Source organism: Sceloporus occidentalis, unplaced genomic scaffold (assembly GCF_023333645.1).
Source record: "Sceloporus occidentalis isolate IW3139 unplaced genomic scaffold, rSceOcc1.0.p SCAF_5, whole genome shotgun sequence".
Classification (NCBI taxonomy): domain Eukaryota; kingdom Metazoa; phylum Chordata; class Lepidosauria; order Squamata; family Phrynosomatidae; genus Sceloporus; species Sceloporus occidentalis.
In genome coordinates this window covers 141,787,121-141,805,710 of record NW_028316985.1, presented here as the reverse complement: position 1 = coordinate 141,805,710, position 18,590 = coordinate 141,787,121, and the positions used below count along the sequence as shown (strand labels likewise).

At 38.4% G+C, this 18,590-nt stretch overlaps 1 protein-coding gene across 4 annotated transcripts in view; it reads right to left on the bottom strand.

Moving 5' to 3' along the window:
- The window catches only part of SH3D19 (SH3 domain containing 19), an 83,216-nt gene that overhangs the window by 22,847 nt on the left and 41,779 nt on the right, over positions 1–18,590 (bottom strand). For 3 of the 4 annotated variants that reach the window (XM_089525688.1, XM_089525689.1, XM_089525690.1), the window contains 8 exons: positions 15,888–16,874; positions 13,351–13,458; positions 11,898–12,010; positions 8,133–8,191; positions 3,848–4,106; positions 2,502–2,570; positions 2,265–2,405; positions 559–631 (listed from right to left, as the gene is read on the bottom strand). In XM_089525688.1, coding sequence (XP_089381814.1) covers positions 559–631; positions 2,265–2,405; positions 2,502–2,570; positions 3,848–4,106; positions 8,133–8,191; positions 11,898–12,010; positions 13,351–13,458; positions 15,888–16,874 — 1,809 coding nt within the window. The remainder of the gene's footprint in view (positions 1–558; positions 632–2,264; positions 2,406–2,501; positions 2,571–3,847; positions 4,107–8,132; positions 8,192–11,897; positions 12,011–13,350; positions 13,459–15,887; positions 16,875–18,590) is intronic. The other variant, XM_089525692.1, reaches the window with a different exon arrangement.

The window sequence follows — 18,590 nt, the reverse complement described above, 5'->3', positions numbered from 1 at the left end:
TCTAAGAATCAGTATTAGGACTGGTGCTTGTTCAAAAACATATATACCACATTAGAGAAGTCCTGTTTCAAAATAAAAATGGAAATTGGCCATTATTCAGAATGGACAGAGGGGACTATACTTTGGAAAGGATCAAAGGAAAGCTCCTGCCTTTTTCTGTCCTACCATATACTAATATACATTTACCATCATACTCCTCTGCAACCAATCTTTCAGAAGCCTTGCACATACAAACTGACTTTTTAAACTGTTGCACTGCAGCCTTGTAGTAACATTGTTAGCGTCGCCTGACTAGTTTATAAATCAATTATGACAGTGATCAGAAAACTATGAAGAGAATATGTCTCAATTATATTACTGTTCTTGGACAAGCTGTATTTTAGAACCACACCAGCTCTGTCATGCAGTACAATCTGAGATCAAAACTCCCATGGATTGCTGAAAGAATCAGATTAATCAAGAGTTCAGAAAGTAAACTAACATCTATAAAGCATGCTTAGAAAAGAAAGCAGAATTTAAATATCTTTAAACATATAGTTGTCATATATCTGTACTCACCTGCTATAAAATTATGCAGCACTACTGCATGAGGAGCACTTGGATCAGAAACATTCCACATATTGTCTGAACCCTTGAAAAACAGCAGATTTAGAAATTATGATGCTTGAAGCTATAATTTGTTGGGAAACCTAATTTTGGTTTGGAACACCCATCACTGATCGAAATACATCCTTCACTGAATTACGTTGCTAAATGACACATTAAAAGAAGCTATTGGACATAAAATGCAGGGTCTGATTCTTTTTCTCAGCTAATCTGGGTTTTAATGCTGCCTGATCTCACTGAAAATCAATGGTCTTAAACCAGCCTAGTACATGTCTCAGCAAAAAGAAAATCACCTCTTTGAAAACTGCATGAAGCTGCTTTCTTACCTTAAATGAAATGTGTGCCTACCTAAGCTTTTTTCTTATTTGAGAACTTTTAAAATCAGCTACAAGAGCACCAGTGAAACTAAGTCCTCTTGGGGAAATTGAGCAAAATATTTCAAAACACACAATCCATGCTTATCTTTTTAAGACTGATAGATAAGGGCTTCATATCATATATGTCATCCAAAATGACAACATGTCAAACAGTCCCATACTATACCAAGAAAATTATGTTGTATTTTTTGTTATCCATGAGGGGTCCCAAATGGAATCCCCATGGATATGAAAGGCCGAATACACTATATTAGGCACTGCAGAAATGTATAAAAATATGGAGTTCTTATGGAAGAACTTTCTATATCAGCGCTTCTCAGTTTTATCTAACCAGCACCTAAAAATATTTCCTAATGAGTAAAGGACTTCTTTAGAAATTCAGTGGTGTTCTGCCTAACAAAGAAGCACATAGCTTTACAAAGGATGGAGGCAACCTGGATTTCAAGAGGAGCATCTCTTTTTATCTTGCTAATGGAACTTAATTTTTATTTCCTAGAGTACCCATATGGCCAGAAGAAAGAGAGGCATCCTTGCAAGAATGTCCCTCCATATCACCTGAACTGAGAATAGCTATATCTTGACAAAATGCAGGCTTATAACTAACTTTGGCATCCGCCCCCCCCCCCCCCCCCCCGGTATGATTTTTAACATCTTTCCCAGATGAAGAAGCCAGTGGAGCTTCGAGAGCTTGCAACATGTGTTTTGTGCATTTTGGTTGGTCTGATAAAGGTATCACTGTTTTGTGAATTTTAGATGTACTTTGCTACATGGGCAACATGGCTACCCATGGATATGTTATCTGATATGTAGGGCCAGTAACTATTTTTTTTCTGGTGTGCTAGGGACTAGTACCATATCTGTGCCCATTCACTACAGTTGTTTCTTTCTTTTCTGCAATCTTGCGAAACTCCAATAGAAACTCAGGGGCCACTACTGCTCTATATTGTATATCAAGAGTAAGCAACTTGTAGAAGTCTATGCATCAGATGAAAATATCCCACTGTTTAAACAAAATAAAGTGGATGGGGCTGAAGGCCAAATTCTGATTCTGTACAAGAGGGGAGGATTTGGGTAAAACACCATGTAAGGGGGTGTCTTCTACCTTTAGATAAAATAGCTGTTTTCTCCCACCTTTTCTTCAGTAGGGATAAGCTTCAGGGACATTGGAAGGGCCCTGGGTCATATCTGTATCTTGCACCTATATACTCTTTCTGTATCTTAAAAATGTAATTATTCTCTATTTTTAATATGTACTGTTTGATAAATACATGAAATTCATACCTTCTGTTTGCTTTTTAAACTGTCATCCAGTGGAGTTATTATCTGCATTTGGGACAACTGAACCTTGCCTTTTTCTTTTCCCTTTTGACACTCAACACAACTGTTGTCAACCTTGTCCACCAGCACAAGCACATCTCCTTGCTTTGAAGTTGAAAAAATAATAATAAGAAGATTCACAATTTAAAATCATGCATGAGCATGTACTCAGATATTCACAACTACAGACAACAGGTTTACCTTGCAAGAGAGATGTCCAGTATTTTGGAGAGGAATATCTTCCTTGGCAATTCCATGGGGCACAGGAAGCTTAAAACAAATTAATCTATTAAGTATAGCAGTCAAAATGATTTTTTGGTCAAACTGCTAGTCATCTTAATGTTTTGTTATAGATTGTGAAGAAACAAAACAAGAACAAGGAAACAGATCAGCTTCTTCATTTGCATTCAGATTTCTGCAAGAATTTAGAAGTGTACTTTGAGAATACAAATGTATAATGAATTAGGGTTTGGGTATGTAATCAGTCCCCAAGTGTCAGGACCAGCGAACTCAGCTCCCAATAACCAGGAAAACATCTCGTTGTGATAGAATATAAAATACTTTTATTCCATGTATTGAGACAGTAGTCACCCTTTCAGGGTTTTTGTTGGAACTGAAGATTTTCCCCCTCAGGCCTTAACATAAGAATTTCCATCATCCAGCCCCCTCCCTGGCCACGATCTCTGGCCTTTGATCCAGATCAAAGCAATATTTCATGTTCCCTCTTCCCTTTCTTGTATTATCATTCAATCACACTTAAGGAAGGAGAGCATCCCTTGTTTACAGCCCAGATCTGCTGCAAGGAGAGACATAAAACCACAATCCTTCTCACCGCTGGCCATCTGCCCACTCCCATCATTTCCCACGCTTGGATTCAAATATGATTAGTATCATGCTTTCAATAAATCAGCATGTTATCATAACACTATATCATCATGCCATCATATCATCACGACAGAGCCATGCATATGGGTCTGACACCAAGATTAGTTAACTTCAGTGCTTCATTTGCAAAATGAGATCTCCATGGCTTAAGCTTGCCTGGAAGCCAAGCCCTTTAACAAGAAATCAATTCTTTTCACTTTTATATATTTCTGGATGGGGAAAGAATGATAATTTACAGGAATCCAATCCAACTTGAAAAGTTCCAGGAATTAATTTATGGAATGGGGAAAGCCTCTGTAGCTATATGATTGTTAAACCTGGCTCAAATTAAGTTCTGCTATCAGTATGGACCTATCCTTGTGCAACTGCTATTAGTCTGCAAATGCTAGCAGCATCAACAAGGACAACTTGGCCACCATAACACCAAACTGGCAAAAGCCCAATAGCCTCGAACAGGAGTAAAAATATTTGAATAGCTTTCTGGTTAGATATTATCACTGCTGTCTGAAGCAATGTCTGGAGCTTATCTAAAACCTTTCCTTGTCTTTTATCTCAAACATAACTGATCTTAAACTTTTAACATATTTAAAATAAATGTGACTGATAAGTTTCTTTTAAAATCAGAACTGGAATAAACAAAAATATGCTGCTATCCAACTCACCATGTACTTATTATACAGAGGATGACCTGGTTTAGGTCGAGGAGGTAAAGCTGGGTCAAGATTTTTAATGACATCACTCTTTGTATGCTTGACTTCTAATCCAAACAGACTGGATTTCTTGTGGAGAGCCATGTCTGATGCTGAACGAGAAAATCTGCCAGTTTGTGATGAGGACTTGGTGGACTTTGGTGGTGGTGGTCTTCCTGGCGCACCCTTAGGTGGAGGAGGTCTAGCTGGCACCATTTTTCCCTCACTTGGCCTAAAGATATGTAAGAAGTACAATGACACAAAACAGGTCATTTAGTTGTTTACAAAAATATTATAAGAAAAAACAAAAGCCATCGGGAAGGGGCAGAATCAATTGCAGCCTATTTTCCCAAATAGAGAAGTCCACTTCTACTGACAAATTTTAATTACAATCAGTTACCATAGTAAAGCAGGCCATCATTAAAGATTTTTGTCTAATCTTGTCAAAGGCATTGGATGTACCAAGTCCAAGCTGTTTTGACTAACGTCTTGTTGAATCAGCTAGTTAGAATGTAAAGGGATTGTAAGATGAGTTCAACAGAATGTTTTTACAATATGTGTCTAGAACTGTCTTTGATCACCCCACCAGCATATTATACAGCTTCATTCTTTTTGAAAGTAACATTTTCCCTACTTAAGCATTCTTTTATTTACAAATATTCATAATAAAAAGACAAAGCTGAAAATGGTAGCTGAATTATAGAGAGAAAACCATGGATAGTGTTCAAACTTGCCTTTTGGTAGAATGAGAAAACTCATCTCAACCAATTTATGTGTTGGTTATTATTATAATAGAGGTGACATCAGGATTGGACATGCTTGTCCTCTGCAACTCAGAGTGTATTATGCTTGAAAAGCAACCTTTAAAAAAACAACCCAGTGCTTTCTACATTACCTGGATCCTTACCTCCATACTAAGTATCAGTCTTCCCCAACTGTTTGGGAAATGATGTCAGAGGCAGTAGTCACATCTGAAAATAATCTATTTTGGGAAAGCTGCTGTAACTTTGCCCACCATAAATGCAAAATATGGATGATGGCAGACATTCTGTTTCTTTCAAGATTCTTGAAGATGTGTGGTGTTTGAGCTGAGCCTTTCAGAGTCATGGAGTCTATCCATCTGTAATTCCATCTTCCTCTTTTCCAAATGCCTTCTATCTTTCAATGTATTAAGGTATTTTCTAGTGAGTCATGTCTTTGGAGACTCAGCTTTATGTAGTGATTTGAACAACTATGACTTTGATTTGAACCTCCACTTGGTCATGGAAACCCACTCGGTGACCTTAGACTATTCACATGCTCTAGGCTCAAAGGGAGGCAAAGGCAAACCTCCTCTGAACAAATCTTTTCAAGAAAACCCCATGACAGTTGCCTTAGGGTCACCATAAGTCAGAAACATCTTGAAGGCACAGAACAACATCATGCTGTCTTATGATGTGTCCAAAGTATGACAGTTTCAGTTTCCTCATCTTGGCTTCTAGTTCACACTTGATTTGCTCTAGGATCCATTTATTAGTCCTTTTAGCAGTCCGTGGTATCCAAGAACACACCTCCAAGACCACATTTCAAATATTGTCAAGCAGAAGTATTTACCCCTTAATTTTCCCACATTTTGTTGTTTATAACCTGACACTCAAATGGATTTCATTGGCATTGTTATCACTAAATGTACACAAGATACTTAACAAGGTGCAAAGTATTTTTATTATGACACAAAAGTTAAGTAAACAAAATGACAACCAAATTGGTATTTGTATAGTAATCATCCTCGTGAGTCAATATTCATTAGAAGTACCTTTGCCAGCAATTACAGCTGTGAATCTTCTTGGATAGGTTTCCATCATCTTTGCACACTTGGGGTTCTACTATTTTTGCCGTTTTTCTTGGCAAAATTGCTCCAGTTTTGTCAAGTTGGACGGGGACCATAGGTGAACAGCAGCTTTCAACTCTTGCCACAGATTCTCAATCAGCTTGGGGTCTGGATTTTGGGCAGACATACTAAGATATTCAATTTCTTGTTTTTAAACTATTCCAGTATTAGGTAGGCTGATGCCAGGCTCATTACTCCACTGGAAGTGATCTTCTGCACCAGTTCCAGGTTCCTTGAAGACTGAAACAGATTTTCCTCTACAACTGTCCTGTATTTGGCTTCATTCATCCTGTTCTAAATCCTGACCAGATTCTCAGTTCCTGTGGGGAGTGCTTCACTGGCACTCTCTGGGTAATAAGCAGGTTGGCTTTGCACTACAAGTAGTGTTTTGTGCCAAAGTCAAAAAGTTCAGTTTTGGTTTCATCAAGTCAAGTTTGCTGTGTCTCCTACATTGCCTTTTTGCAAACTTTAAATGGGCTTTGATATGAGTCTGTCCGATGAATGGCTTTCTTCTTGTCACTCTTCCATAAAGCTCATCCCATCTCTTCTGATAGTCTAGTTCCTTCTGAGTTACCATTTGCATCTTAGCTGATTCTCTGACTAATGCCCTCATCTGGTCACTGCATTTTGGGAGGCCTTGTCTAGATACAGTTAAAATTTGAACCACATACTTTCTATTTTGTGATAATGAATTTACCAGTGTTCCAGGGAATATTTCTTTATAACTCAATTAGCACTTTTGTACAACTTGATCTTGGATTTGTTTGGATAGATGCTTGGTCTTCATAATGCTGTCTGACTAGATATGCTCTCCAACAACTCTGGGGACTGCGAGAAAGATGTGTATTTAATCTGTGATTATGTGGCACTGGAACTGCTCACAGGTAGACTCTATTCAATTATTTATGTAACTTCTGGAGGCAGAGCTTATTTAAGCATGACATAGCAAGATGCTGAATACTTGTGTATTCAACAAGTGCCCATTTGTTTTTGTTTAATGTTTATGTACTAATAACACAATTTTCACCTTCACACTATTGAGTATCTTGTGTACAAGTGCTAACAATTCTAATTAAATGCATTTCAGTTACAGAGTAACACAACAAGTCAAAGGGGCATGAATACTTCTGCAAGGTACTTAAACAGCACTAATGATGAATCATCTCCTTTGAGATTAACTGAAGCTTGCTGAAACAATGCTTTAGAGCAGTGGTCCCCAAACTGTGCCCTTTAAGGAAGTCCACAATCTCTTCAAGAGCAAAGTTAGGGGACCCCTGCTCTAGAGATGAGTGCTATTGTAACTAGATTTCTGAAATGAAAAAAAAGTTCTGTTTTCTTGCTAAGTTAGACTGGACTTTTCCAGTACCATGATAAGTTTAAGATGTCTAATATAGTACAGCTGTGTAAGAAAAGTAGTGTAAGAATATAATTTCCAATTTACTGTACACTTACTTGTTGGCAGGCTCAACAATCTCTTTTCTATAGAGTAAAGCATTACAAAACTTGCCTAAGGCTCAATATCTATATTACACAAACATTTTAATAGCTCTTTGGTAATGGAATCATACAAACACTATCCTGGAGATAAACCCCTTTGACTGAAACAGATTCCCACACAGCTGTGGCAAGGGTGGCAGGCTGCAGCACAATCCTTCTCAAATAGAGCAGTTCTGCTGGTTAGGTTAAAACTCAGGGTTGCTTCCCATATGAAATAAGACTGCCTGTACGGTTTTGTTTTCAGGAGTCTACCAGATCACTTGCATAACTAAATGGTCATGAAATGTACATTAAATGTGCAGTAATGCCTAGCTGTTAAAAGAGACAGTATGAACTATTCCAGCCCAGAGTATAATTAGTCCTGCTATCTTCCCAAGCCAAAAGTTGGATAGACAAAATAGCGTTCTGTGCAATCATACTGGCCACATGATCACAGCGTAGTCTGACAATGCTGGCTCTTCATCTTAGTAATGGAGATGAGCACCACCCCCTATGGTCTGACACGACTTGACAACCTTGTAAACAGGAAATACCTTTACATTACCTTTATATCTATTTTTAATCTTTAAAAAAATCTGCCCCCATTTTTAAAGCTAGAGTCTGCCCTGAGCCTCAGTTTTTTGGAGAAAGGCAGTATATAATTCCAACAGTCAATCAAACAAACAGACATAAGGTATCTCCAGACAAAACAGAAAGGAACAGGCCAATGAAAAGGAAGGGCTAAGATTACAAAAAGTAAATGCTTTATCACTGAAATTAATAGACTATGACATGTGATGTAACAACATCAACTCTACAAAAAAACTTGTCTTAACAAATTGGTAGTAACACAATTAGTTTATTCTTACAACTTCTATTCCATACTGTTATTGACATGAATATTTTACTCACCTTGGAGGCATGAAAGGTTGATTCTTGTACAACTGTGATGAATTGGAATACTCAGACTCCTATTATGGGATATAAAGCTGTTTACTATTTATAAGAGACATTTTAGATTTTCAGCAAGATTAATTTAATAAAAAAAACAATATAAAACGCTGCTTGCTTCCTTTCCTCACAAGAGGGATACTCTCCTCAATTATATATTTAGTTTATTTACACCATATCTTTTCTCCCAGGGTTGGGACAAAAGGGGGCTCACAATCCAGTGTGCCTTCGCCAGCTGCGGACTTCCTATCCGTGGATTTGAGTTGCCATGGACGGCAAGCATCGGATTTTTAAATGGACATGTGTGCAAGTGGCCATTCATGCACATCATTGAAAACAATGGATTTGAGCATCCATGTTTTTTGCTATCCAAAGGGGGTGGGGGTGGGGGAGATCCTGGAATAAATCTCCTGTGGATTGCAAGGGCCGACTTTATTTTAAAACATCTCAGTAAAACATTATACAAGACATTATATTTAATTACATATTAAATTAAAGCATCCATTAAAATACTTTTAAAAGGCCTGTTAATAAACAACAATAAAACATTTAAAATCCAGCACCTCCATTCAGACCAAGTTAGTTGCTGGAGACCTGCCTGAATAAAAAGATCTGCCTGACTATCATAGAAAGGGAATTCCACAGTCCAGTTCTGAACAGGGCATTCCACAGTCCAGTGAGACTGGCAAAAAAAATGGTTAAAAGAAAAAGTCATACTATGCCTCTTCTATTACATTTTCAACATGCCACTCAGCAGAGTTATTTCAAGTGGTGAGATAAGGCTCAGAGAAACCAGCAGTGGAGACTCTGGTTACCAGTTGTGATAAGTTTGTCAGGTACTTTGAGGAGAAAGTAGCTCATATTTGCTAGGAACTTGCCAGAGGGCTTGTAAATCATCATACTGAAAAAGGTTACTATTACAGCTGTAAAGATATAATCAGAAGAAAAGAACAGCTGTGCAGTATATTCCCATACATATTCCCTTCTTTTATCCCCAATGCATTTCAAAATTGAAAAAGTCTTTTTCACTTGAAACATGCTTGACATAAAAAGGGGTATGTTTGGGAGTACACTTGTGAAGCTGTGCTTTTGGCTGGGTTCTCCAACCTGTCAAAGCAGCTGGGAAAGTCATCCTGTGGTCTACAGGAAGAATCAGAGAAAACCACAACAATACCCACTTCCTCTGCTTCCAGCAGAATTCCTATGATTGCATGTCTTGAAACTTCCATAGCTATGACAGTTCTGCCTACTCTACATTTAGAAAGTGTTGATGTTCCATTTATATGTATGTGCGTGTGAATGTGTGTGTGTTAAATCAAAGTTCAGACCCTTAGGATTCCCAAAGAATGTAAGTTATGCTTTTGTAGCATAAATAGAAAGATTTAGATTTCTAACCCCCATGAATGTGCACAGGGTGCAACTACAGTCGGCCCTTCATTTCTGTGGCTCTGGAGGCTGCATCTCTCACCCGTTCACAGACGGCAAATGAAATGAGCGAAAGCATTTAAGCAACTGTTCTTTGTACAGTGGCACCTCTGTTTTTATGGGGACCGCCTCACCAAAACAAAAAATCTTCAATATTCAAGCCCCATTGGCCTGTTTAAATATTTGAAGGGATGTCATATTGAGGGAGCAGGCTTGTTTTCTGTTGCTCCAGAGAACAGGACCCAGAACAATGGATGCAAGCTACAGGATAAAAGTTTCCACCTCAACATTAGAAGGAACTTCCTGACAGTAAGGGCTGTTCAACAGTGGAACACACTCCCTTAGAGTGTAGTGGAGTCTCCTTCTTTGGAAGTCTTTAAGCAGAGGCTGGATGGCCATCTGTCGGGGATGCTTTGATTGAGAGTTCCTGCATGGCAGGGGGGTTGAACTGGATTGCCCTTGTAGTCTCTTCCAACTTTACAATTCTATAATTCTAATCCAAATTCTTTCCTACTAAAGAAATGGCTACTAAGCCCCATGTCTGTGGCATACAGGAGAGAAGGAAGGAGGGGAAAACAGACTGAGGAGCATTCTTCCTAGACAAAGATGACAATTACATGATTGTTATCCAATGTTATTTTAATTTGTTGCCTGCTATATTTTATTGTTTGAATATTAAAATTCATTAATAAGTATTATGTTTCATTATTTTTGCAGAATGTATGCCATAGGCAGGTTTATTTTCTCTATTTTAATTGACTGTATGTACAGCGCTGTGTAAATGTACAGGACTTTATAAATAAAGCTAAATAATAATAATAATAATAATAATAATAATAATAATTTCTGCATATAAATCATGTTACAGATTAAAATTAGGATAAAATGACTGCATCTGTTGAACTATTGGAAGAAATTACAGATGTCTGAACTGTGCTTTTCCAGCACAACCTTATATATCTAGGTTTCCCCTATCCAATAGCTGACATCCTGTGTTTTTGCCGTCAAATCAGAACTCAGGGCTCACTTCAGATTTGTAGGGCTTTGGTAAGAGACCTCAAGATATTGAGGCATGGTGGAAGAAGCAGTACAAACAGCACCTGCAGAACTTTGTTAATCTCTCCCTGGTGCTTGTGATCTAACATCACTCTTCAATAAGAATACATTGAGAGCAATGGAAACAGGATTCAAAGGATGGCTTTGTTGTTCCATTACTCTTACTGCTCAGAGCTGTTTTCAGTGGCCAGTAGCAAGAAAAAGGTTCAACTAAGAGCCCACCCAACTTAGTACACAGATGTCAGTGGTAGTGATCCTTGCTCATAGTCCCCATGCAGGCTTTGCTGAAGAGGGATACACTTTTTACATTCTCAGTTTGATCCAAAAAGTGTGAAAAATTACAATGAACCATCTCCTTTGAGATCTGCCCCTGTATACTAGGGCTGACAAGTGTAAACCAGGAATGCTCAAGCATGTGGAACAACTCCAATAAGGTGCTTGAGGCTGTTTAGCATATTGACAAAGTAAGCAAGACGTGACAGAGGTGTATAAAATCATGCACGGAGAAAAGAAAATGGTCAGGGAGAAGCTTTTTTCTCTCTCTTTCATACAAAAAACAAGGGTCATTCACTGAAGCATAATGATTTAAAACAGAGAAAAGGATGTACAGTATTTCTTTACTCGACATAAAATTACTGTGAAAAGCACTGCTACAAGATGTAATAATGGCTGTCAGATGTTAATAAGGGAGCAGAACATAAACATTCATCAACGGCTACCAGTCCAGTTGGCTTTATTTGATTCCCCATATCAAAGGCAGTGTGCCACTATATGTCAGTGCCTGGTGACTGTTATGTGGGTGTGGTTGCACTAGTGTATTGGTGTGGGCTTTCTTTAAGCAGGTGGTCAGCCATTGAGTGAACAGAATGCTGAACTAGATAAGTGTTTATTTGATCCAGCATGACTCATCTTATGTTCTCAATGTAAAGGTATGGCAGAATTATTTACACTAGTTAAAGTGTTAGGAGAATACACAACATGGAAATTGCTGATCCAGCATAACTGTAAGCATTGTTCAAGATAAATTAAACTAAAAAGGCATCACAGAGTGATGGGCTGTCTAATATAACCCCTGGCTTGAAGCTGAAAATTTATAGCTATAGCATTCACAGCAGATGGCTACCAAAAGACCACGAAGAACTTCATTAAACAAAAATAGTTTAAAGATATGGCTTCATTATTATTTTTATGTTATCTTAGGTGTAAAGGACATCTTCCAACAAAGGAGAATGAATTTAAACATACCACTTTTTTGGTAGTTATGATATTGTTTGGTTTTCCAGCTGAAATGCCAGATGTGTTCCCAATTGGTTTCTCTGTAGGAAGTGGAGGAGGACTTTCTGCAACTTCATTTAAAGCTGGAAAAAAATTGACATTTGCAACAACTATAGAACAAAAACATTAAAAGAAAAAAATGGAATTTATCAATTAAATAGAATAAGAATGCCTGTTGGTAATCATAAATCTTTCACCCTGGCCAGCATGTTTGTCTATTTCTAGGAATATGTGAGTGTCAGAAAAAAAAACCAAGAACAAAGCACATGTGTGTCATTGGAATAAATTTGGTGATAGAAAAGAAACCTTTGCAGTTTAGTCTTTTATCTAATTGCTATGAGTATGGTCTTAGATACTAGCAGTCTCTAAGACATAGCTAGACGACAATTTAACCTCTTACACTGATATTATTGGTTTATAGTATTAAATTTATGTTGTTATTTCAATTAGAGGATTTCTTATTACAATACATGAACCTTATAAAAGACAGCAGAGAAGCTGTGGAATTTTTAGGGTGATACATTGTTCACAGTCTCTATAATATAAAGTATACCCAATCACTTAATGATGCTTTACAAAGAGTCTTGGAGAATTAGGTCTTGTATAATCACAAGGTTGTCCCAAGTGTATGGTAAGAAGAAATAGTCATGCACTGCTTGTCCTCTGAGTTTGAAGGCTCTGATAGAGAGGCTTGGAGCCCAGGAGATATGCCAGGGCTGCAGCAATGTGAGCAGGCCCAGGAGGTGAACCTGCAGCAAGCAAAGGGGCTAAGTTCCCGACAGCCACAGGAACAAGGTTCCATTACAATCACACATTAGCACTCAAATGAAGAACCAGACTTACCAGTGCCTACCCTCACAAAGAGATGCCAGGAAAAGGGAAGTTGCCAGTGTTCTCAGTGTTTAAGTAAGAAGTTAAGTAAAATCTGCAAGACTCAAATGGACTATAAATATCCCAGCACCTTCCTCAGTTCAGCATGGTTGAAACCATCTATCCTGGAAGAAAGCCATGCTGGTATCTCCTTCCTGGGTTGAATACCTGTTGCCTTGAACTCTGTTTGGACTCAGACTATTTGTTTGGATTAACCTTTGGATGGCTTTACTGGATGGACTGCTGACTTGTGAAGGACCTGGACTAGTTTAAACAACCACTGCTTTTGCTACAAACCCTTTGGTGACCTACACTCTCACTTTCTCTCTGTTCCTGTTTGAGAGACTGCTGTTTCCAGCTGTGAGTTTGTCTATCTCCCAAGGGCAAAACAGGACACTTACTGATAATTGCTTCTTTTAGTCTGCTTTGAAAAGGATAAATGGCTGTATACATTTCTCCCCCCTCCCCCACGGCAGATTTACTGTATTTGATTCATCGATGTAATACTTTCCAAAATACAGCTGAAAAATATATTGAACACTAGAATCTATACCTTTTGCTGGTTTAGATGGGATTCGGATTACAGTTGGCTTCCTGACAACAGCTGGTTGAGCTACATGTTCTTTTGCAGGCTCAGGTTTAGAAATCAAGTTGAGAAGATCTAAGAAAAATAAAAAAATGCACAAGAGTAAGCATCAGAAACATTAATCATTAAGAGAATGGTGCCTCATATGCCAAAAATAATAATTCTATGTGACAGAAATGTGAATCACATTAATGTAATTCTAAAGACATCTTGACTGCAAAGTCTTATCCAATCTCAGTGGTTATCCTAGTAGACAATTCTGAACTTTATAAATTAATGTCTAATGCCCTGATCACTTATTATTTACTTTCCCATTTGAACTAAAACCATTTTGTGTATGATGAATCTCTTGCTAAGAGATGCAGTTTAAACTTCATTGCTTTTGCTTGTGTCATTCTCATCCAAAGTGCTGGATTGGTGAGAGAAAGTACTACCAGTGGGACCTGTTGCATACTACCCTCTCTCCTAACTTAGGTTTAGCTAGGATTCCAGCCAACCATTCCATGCACAGCATTTCACACATTTTTGTTCACACCATTCTATGGCTTACAAGCCTGCTTATTCTTCTCTGAATTGTATTTTGGGTGCTTTACCACTTTGGCCAAGATCAAAAATGGTATTCAAAGCTGCAGAATTGGGACTTTCACCTCCTTCTCCCCAGCCTGCAAGGTAACAAAACAAAATCTTGGTCCAGCAAGTATTCTCACCCCAATGTTCAGGTTTTTATTGTGCATGCAGAAACTGTAAGAGGAAGAGACATTGCAGACTTTCTCAGAAGCAGTGAATCCAGCAGAATTACATAAAGTGGAGGGATTTTTGTTTGTTTATTTTTTGTGTCTGAGTTCAGAAATCTTCTAAAACACACAATTCATCTGGCACCTCATGATTCACATTGGAAGGTATCAGAGATCTCATGTATCAATTCAAAAGCAGCCTGAAAATTCAATTTTTTTTAAAAAAAATATGATAAATAGCAAAGAGGAAGGCTTTCTATAACACTCTGTAGCTTCCCTCAACATAGCTTGTTGAATCAATCACAATTACACAGCCAGAGCAATGTCTGCTCTTTGAACTCCATACATAAATTGTGCAGTTATTTAACTGAATACTTGGTATCATTCTTTCGTATAGCTAAATTAACCAAGGCTTAAGATGACCCATGGATCTCGTAACAGGAAAATCAGTACTTCAATAGAGTAGACCAGTAGATTTGACAAAAGCATATAAAAATAGTCAAATATAATGACAATATTTCTTTCAATTTATGACCTCCCACTGTTCTAATAACTTGAATAATCCTCTTTCAATAACATGTAATGGCACTATTTTAGTTAACACAAATTTACTAACCTCAAACATTGATATGGCTACAATTCCTGCACTAACATCTCTAGAATCCAAATATTAGATAGCAAACAGTAATTTATATATTGTTCTTCCTGTATTAACACATTGCCTCATATTATTATAAGCAGGATTCTTTTATCAGCTGCTTCATTAAATACACTTAACTAATTAACCTATTTTGTCTTGACCCCTCCTTAGACTTAATGGAAATGCCATTCACCCATGCCACAATTGCTGGAAGAAAGGCTCCCCAGGTAGCTGATGTTTGGGGTGGGGGAATTTATGATTGTAGCAATAGTATCACAATCATAAAAAAGTAGCAGTCTTGAATACAAAACAGTTTGCTGCTGTTGTTATTGTGTGCTTTCAAGTCATTTCTGAGTTATGACCACCCTAAGGCCATATTTATACTTATGGCAACCCTATCATGGGGTTTTCTTGGCAAGTTTCTTTGGGGATTTGCCATTGCCATCCTCTGATGCTGAGACAGTGTGACATGCCAAGCTGGGAGTTGAACCCTGGTCTCCAGAGTCATAGTCTAACATTCAAACCACAATACCACACTGGCTCTGAAAACAATTATGGATGTGTAAATCTAGGTAACTGTTCCATATTCACAATTGCTATTTTGTCAAAACTGTGACACCATTGCCATGACAATAGCTCCTCCCCAAACCTACTGTACTAGGTATTACCTTTATCAGGTGAAGGAGATTAATTCTTCTGGTGATTAGAGCAAAGGTAAGTAACATTGCCATTACATTGGGGGGGAGGGGGAGAGAGGTTAGTTTCTGGGCAAGGTACACAGTGTTGGTTATTACCTTTAAAGAGGATTTGGAGTCATTTGAATGCAAAATAACACTAATATTTTTTGTGGGGTGGAGTCCGCCAAGGTATTTCAGGGAGCTAATGCAGTTCATGACCCTCGCAAAGTTGCTCAGCTCTGCCCTAGAAGGTGCCATGGGGGCAATGCAGCCCTGCAACACCTGCCACTTACTTACTTCATTACACATAAACACTCCTGTATAGGCCACATAAGAATATATATCAACCTTCATTTGATATTTTTTTCACACATAGTGATGTCACTATAAAACCATGATAATTTATTTTATATAATCTGTACACCAAGTTCTTTCCACTTTTTTAAAGCTCACCTGATTCTGACCGTGTTAGTTCTTGAAGCATCCCAACTGAGTTAACAGGTAAAACTTCATCATCAAAGCTGATCAGGTCTCCCTCTGCAGATGATGTACTCTGCACTGAGGTTGTTGAGGGACCACTTGTGGGTGTCTCCACCAGGGATCTAAAGGCACTTGTTTGAGCAGCTACGGAAAGCCTGGGAGTAGCACTTACTGGTTTCAGTGGAAGTAAAGGAAGAACAGGATTTTCAAAAGAGACAGATTTCCTGGCAACAACTGGTCTAGGAGTAGGAACAGGAGACTTTCTCTGTCCTTCACTATTTTCTGAAGCTGATTTGGTTCCTGAATTGAGTAGACCATTACTGCTGCTTTTTACAATGACTGGTTTAGGTTTCTTTGGCAATTCAGGCTTGGTTATAATGTTGCTCCCAGTGCCCTGAAGCGGAAGGGGCCTCTCCTGGGAAATGGTCTTTAGTTTGGTTTCCGTCCATGAGTCCCATTCACCTGAAGTTCTGTTAGCCCCTGGCTTTGGTGCCACTACAGGTTTTTTTGCACTCACTACAGGTTTGGGGCCTAATGAACGTGGAGATACTTCTGGCTTCTTTGTTAATCCTGAAGTTTCCATATTAGTTTGCATCTCAAAGGCTTTAATGCGGGATACTATACTACTTTGGCTCTTGTCTGTATCCATATTTTCCATCACCATGTGACTGTCCCAAAAGTTGTCATCTAGTAGTGAGACAAAGTGAATTGAGGGTGTATCCTTTTCAGTCTCTGACTGCCTTGTTTCTACTTGATTGCCTTGTATATTATTTTGAATATCTGCAACAATAGGTTTCAGATTGCCTTTTGATCTTGGTTTTGGAACAGGATATATCACAGCATTAGGCTTCTCCTGACAAGACTGGTCTTCTAAAACAACTAGGAGTTCTGCATTTATAGAATGATTGCTATTCAGCAGAGATGATGAAGGTCTAGGTGGCATGCGAGGAATTTGGACAGCTATTAAAAAAATTCAAGAGATGTTTCAAATCATGCTTTCCTTAAGATTGCAACATTTCATTCCTTAGCCTAAGTTAGGCTAATCAATTTTTTATGACTGAACATTGCCCCCCAAATTAATCATAGAATCACAGAATTATGTATGAGAGATCATATAGTCCAACCTTTTGCTCAATGCAGGATCTGCAGTCAAGGAACAGTTTTTTTAAAAAAGATTTTTTAACAGAATCTGATAAAAAAATGTAGAATGCAAGCATCAGCTTTTTAAAAATCCACATTTTCTTGCTCATATATAGGGTGCATCCACATTGCAGAAATAATCTAGGTTGATAGCATTTTAACTGCCATGCCTCAATGCTATGGAATTATGGGAACTGGAGTTTTGTGAGCCATTTAGTCTTCTCTGTCAGAGAGCTCTCGGGCCACAACAAAGTACATATCCCAGGATTCCATAGCATTAAGCTATTGTAGTTAGCACAGTGTCAGCCTGGATTATTTCTGCAGTGTGGATGCAGCCATAGAAGGAATAAGATGTCTAAGGATGTAAATGTATGGGCAGGATGAAACAGGCTAATCCAACATATTCTGCCTGCAGATCTAGCCCATTCCCACTCCTGGCACTTATCTGGGATGGTGTATTGATGGGTGAGTGTCCAGACATCTACCCAGGGCTGTGATGTGGAGCCACTGCCGCCATTTTCCTTGCACCCCCCCCCAAACAGGAAACCTGTCTTTACCCACATGACCAGGTGCCCCCTTTCAATAACACAGGCTGTGACTGGGTCCTATAAGGAGTTTAAAAACAGCCTAAGGGCCAGTTGGGTACAGGTTTGGCTGGATCCACTAAAATGCCACCCAGGCTACCTCTTCCTAGCTGGGGTTGCTGGCCTGCATCATCTGAACAAGTCAATGGTAGCCGGGGATGGGGAACAGGCCTTTTGGCCCATGTATACAGCCCCTAAAATAATTCTTGTTGCCACATATGCATGTTATAAAAACAAAAAATATATACTTTTTCCTTCAGAATTACTGTTTTTACCCATATTTAAATTTAATTCAGATCTTGCAATTAACATGTTTACAAGTCATACAGTTGCCTGTAACTGCTACTTTTTTGGGGGGGGGGGTGTGAGTGTGCAATAAAGCCACATTTCAATATGAAACTAATGTGTAGGAATGATGTTAATTTGTATTTATGTGAAGAATAACATTTTCTAGTTAATAAACTTTGGGGGCATTTAGAAACATTTTGAGCAGAATCTTGAGAGGGACTGGGGGAATGGTCAGAGCTTTGGGTGGAAAGTTTTGCTGTATGTAGGCATTTGGGAAGGATTTGCATTTGATTTCATGCAACTTTCACCCAAAAATTGTGCACAAAAATTTTCAGCTCAGGGAGCCTTGCAGGACTACTGGGGCGGGGTGACCTGAAGCCATAAAAGTGGGCTCCAGAGGCTGCATGCAGCCTGTGGGCCACACTTTCCTCACCCCTGTAGTCACAGTTTTTTTCTTATTATTTCCACATTCAAGAATGTTAAAATTTTAAAATTTTCCAGTTAAAATGTTACTCCTCTCTTTCAGGTTTTGCACTAAAAAGAAAAGTTGCAAATTGTATGAAATTTAGACAGGACTCAAAAAACCAATACTAGTGTTCAGCCCATGAACTAGAGAACAATGTAACACAAGCTCATAACACATAATATATGCATGAAAAGACCC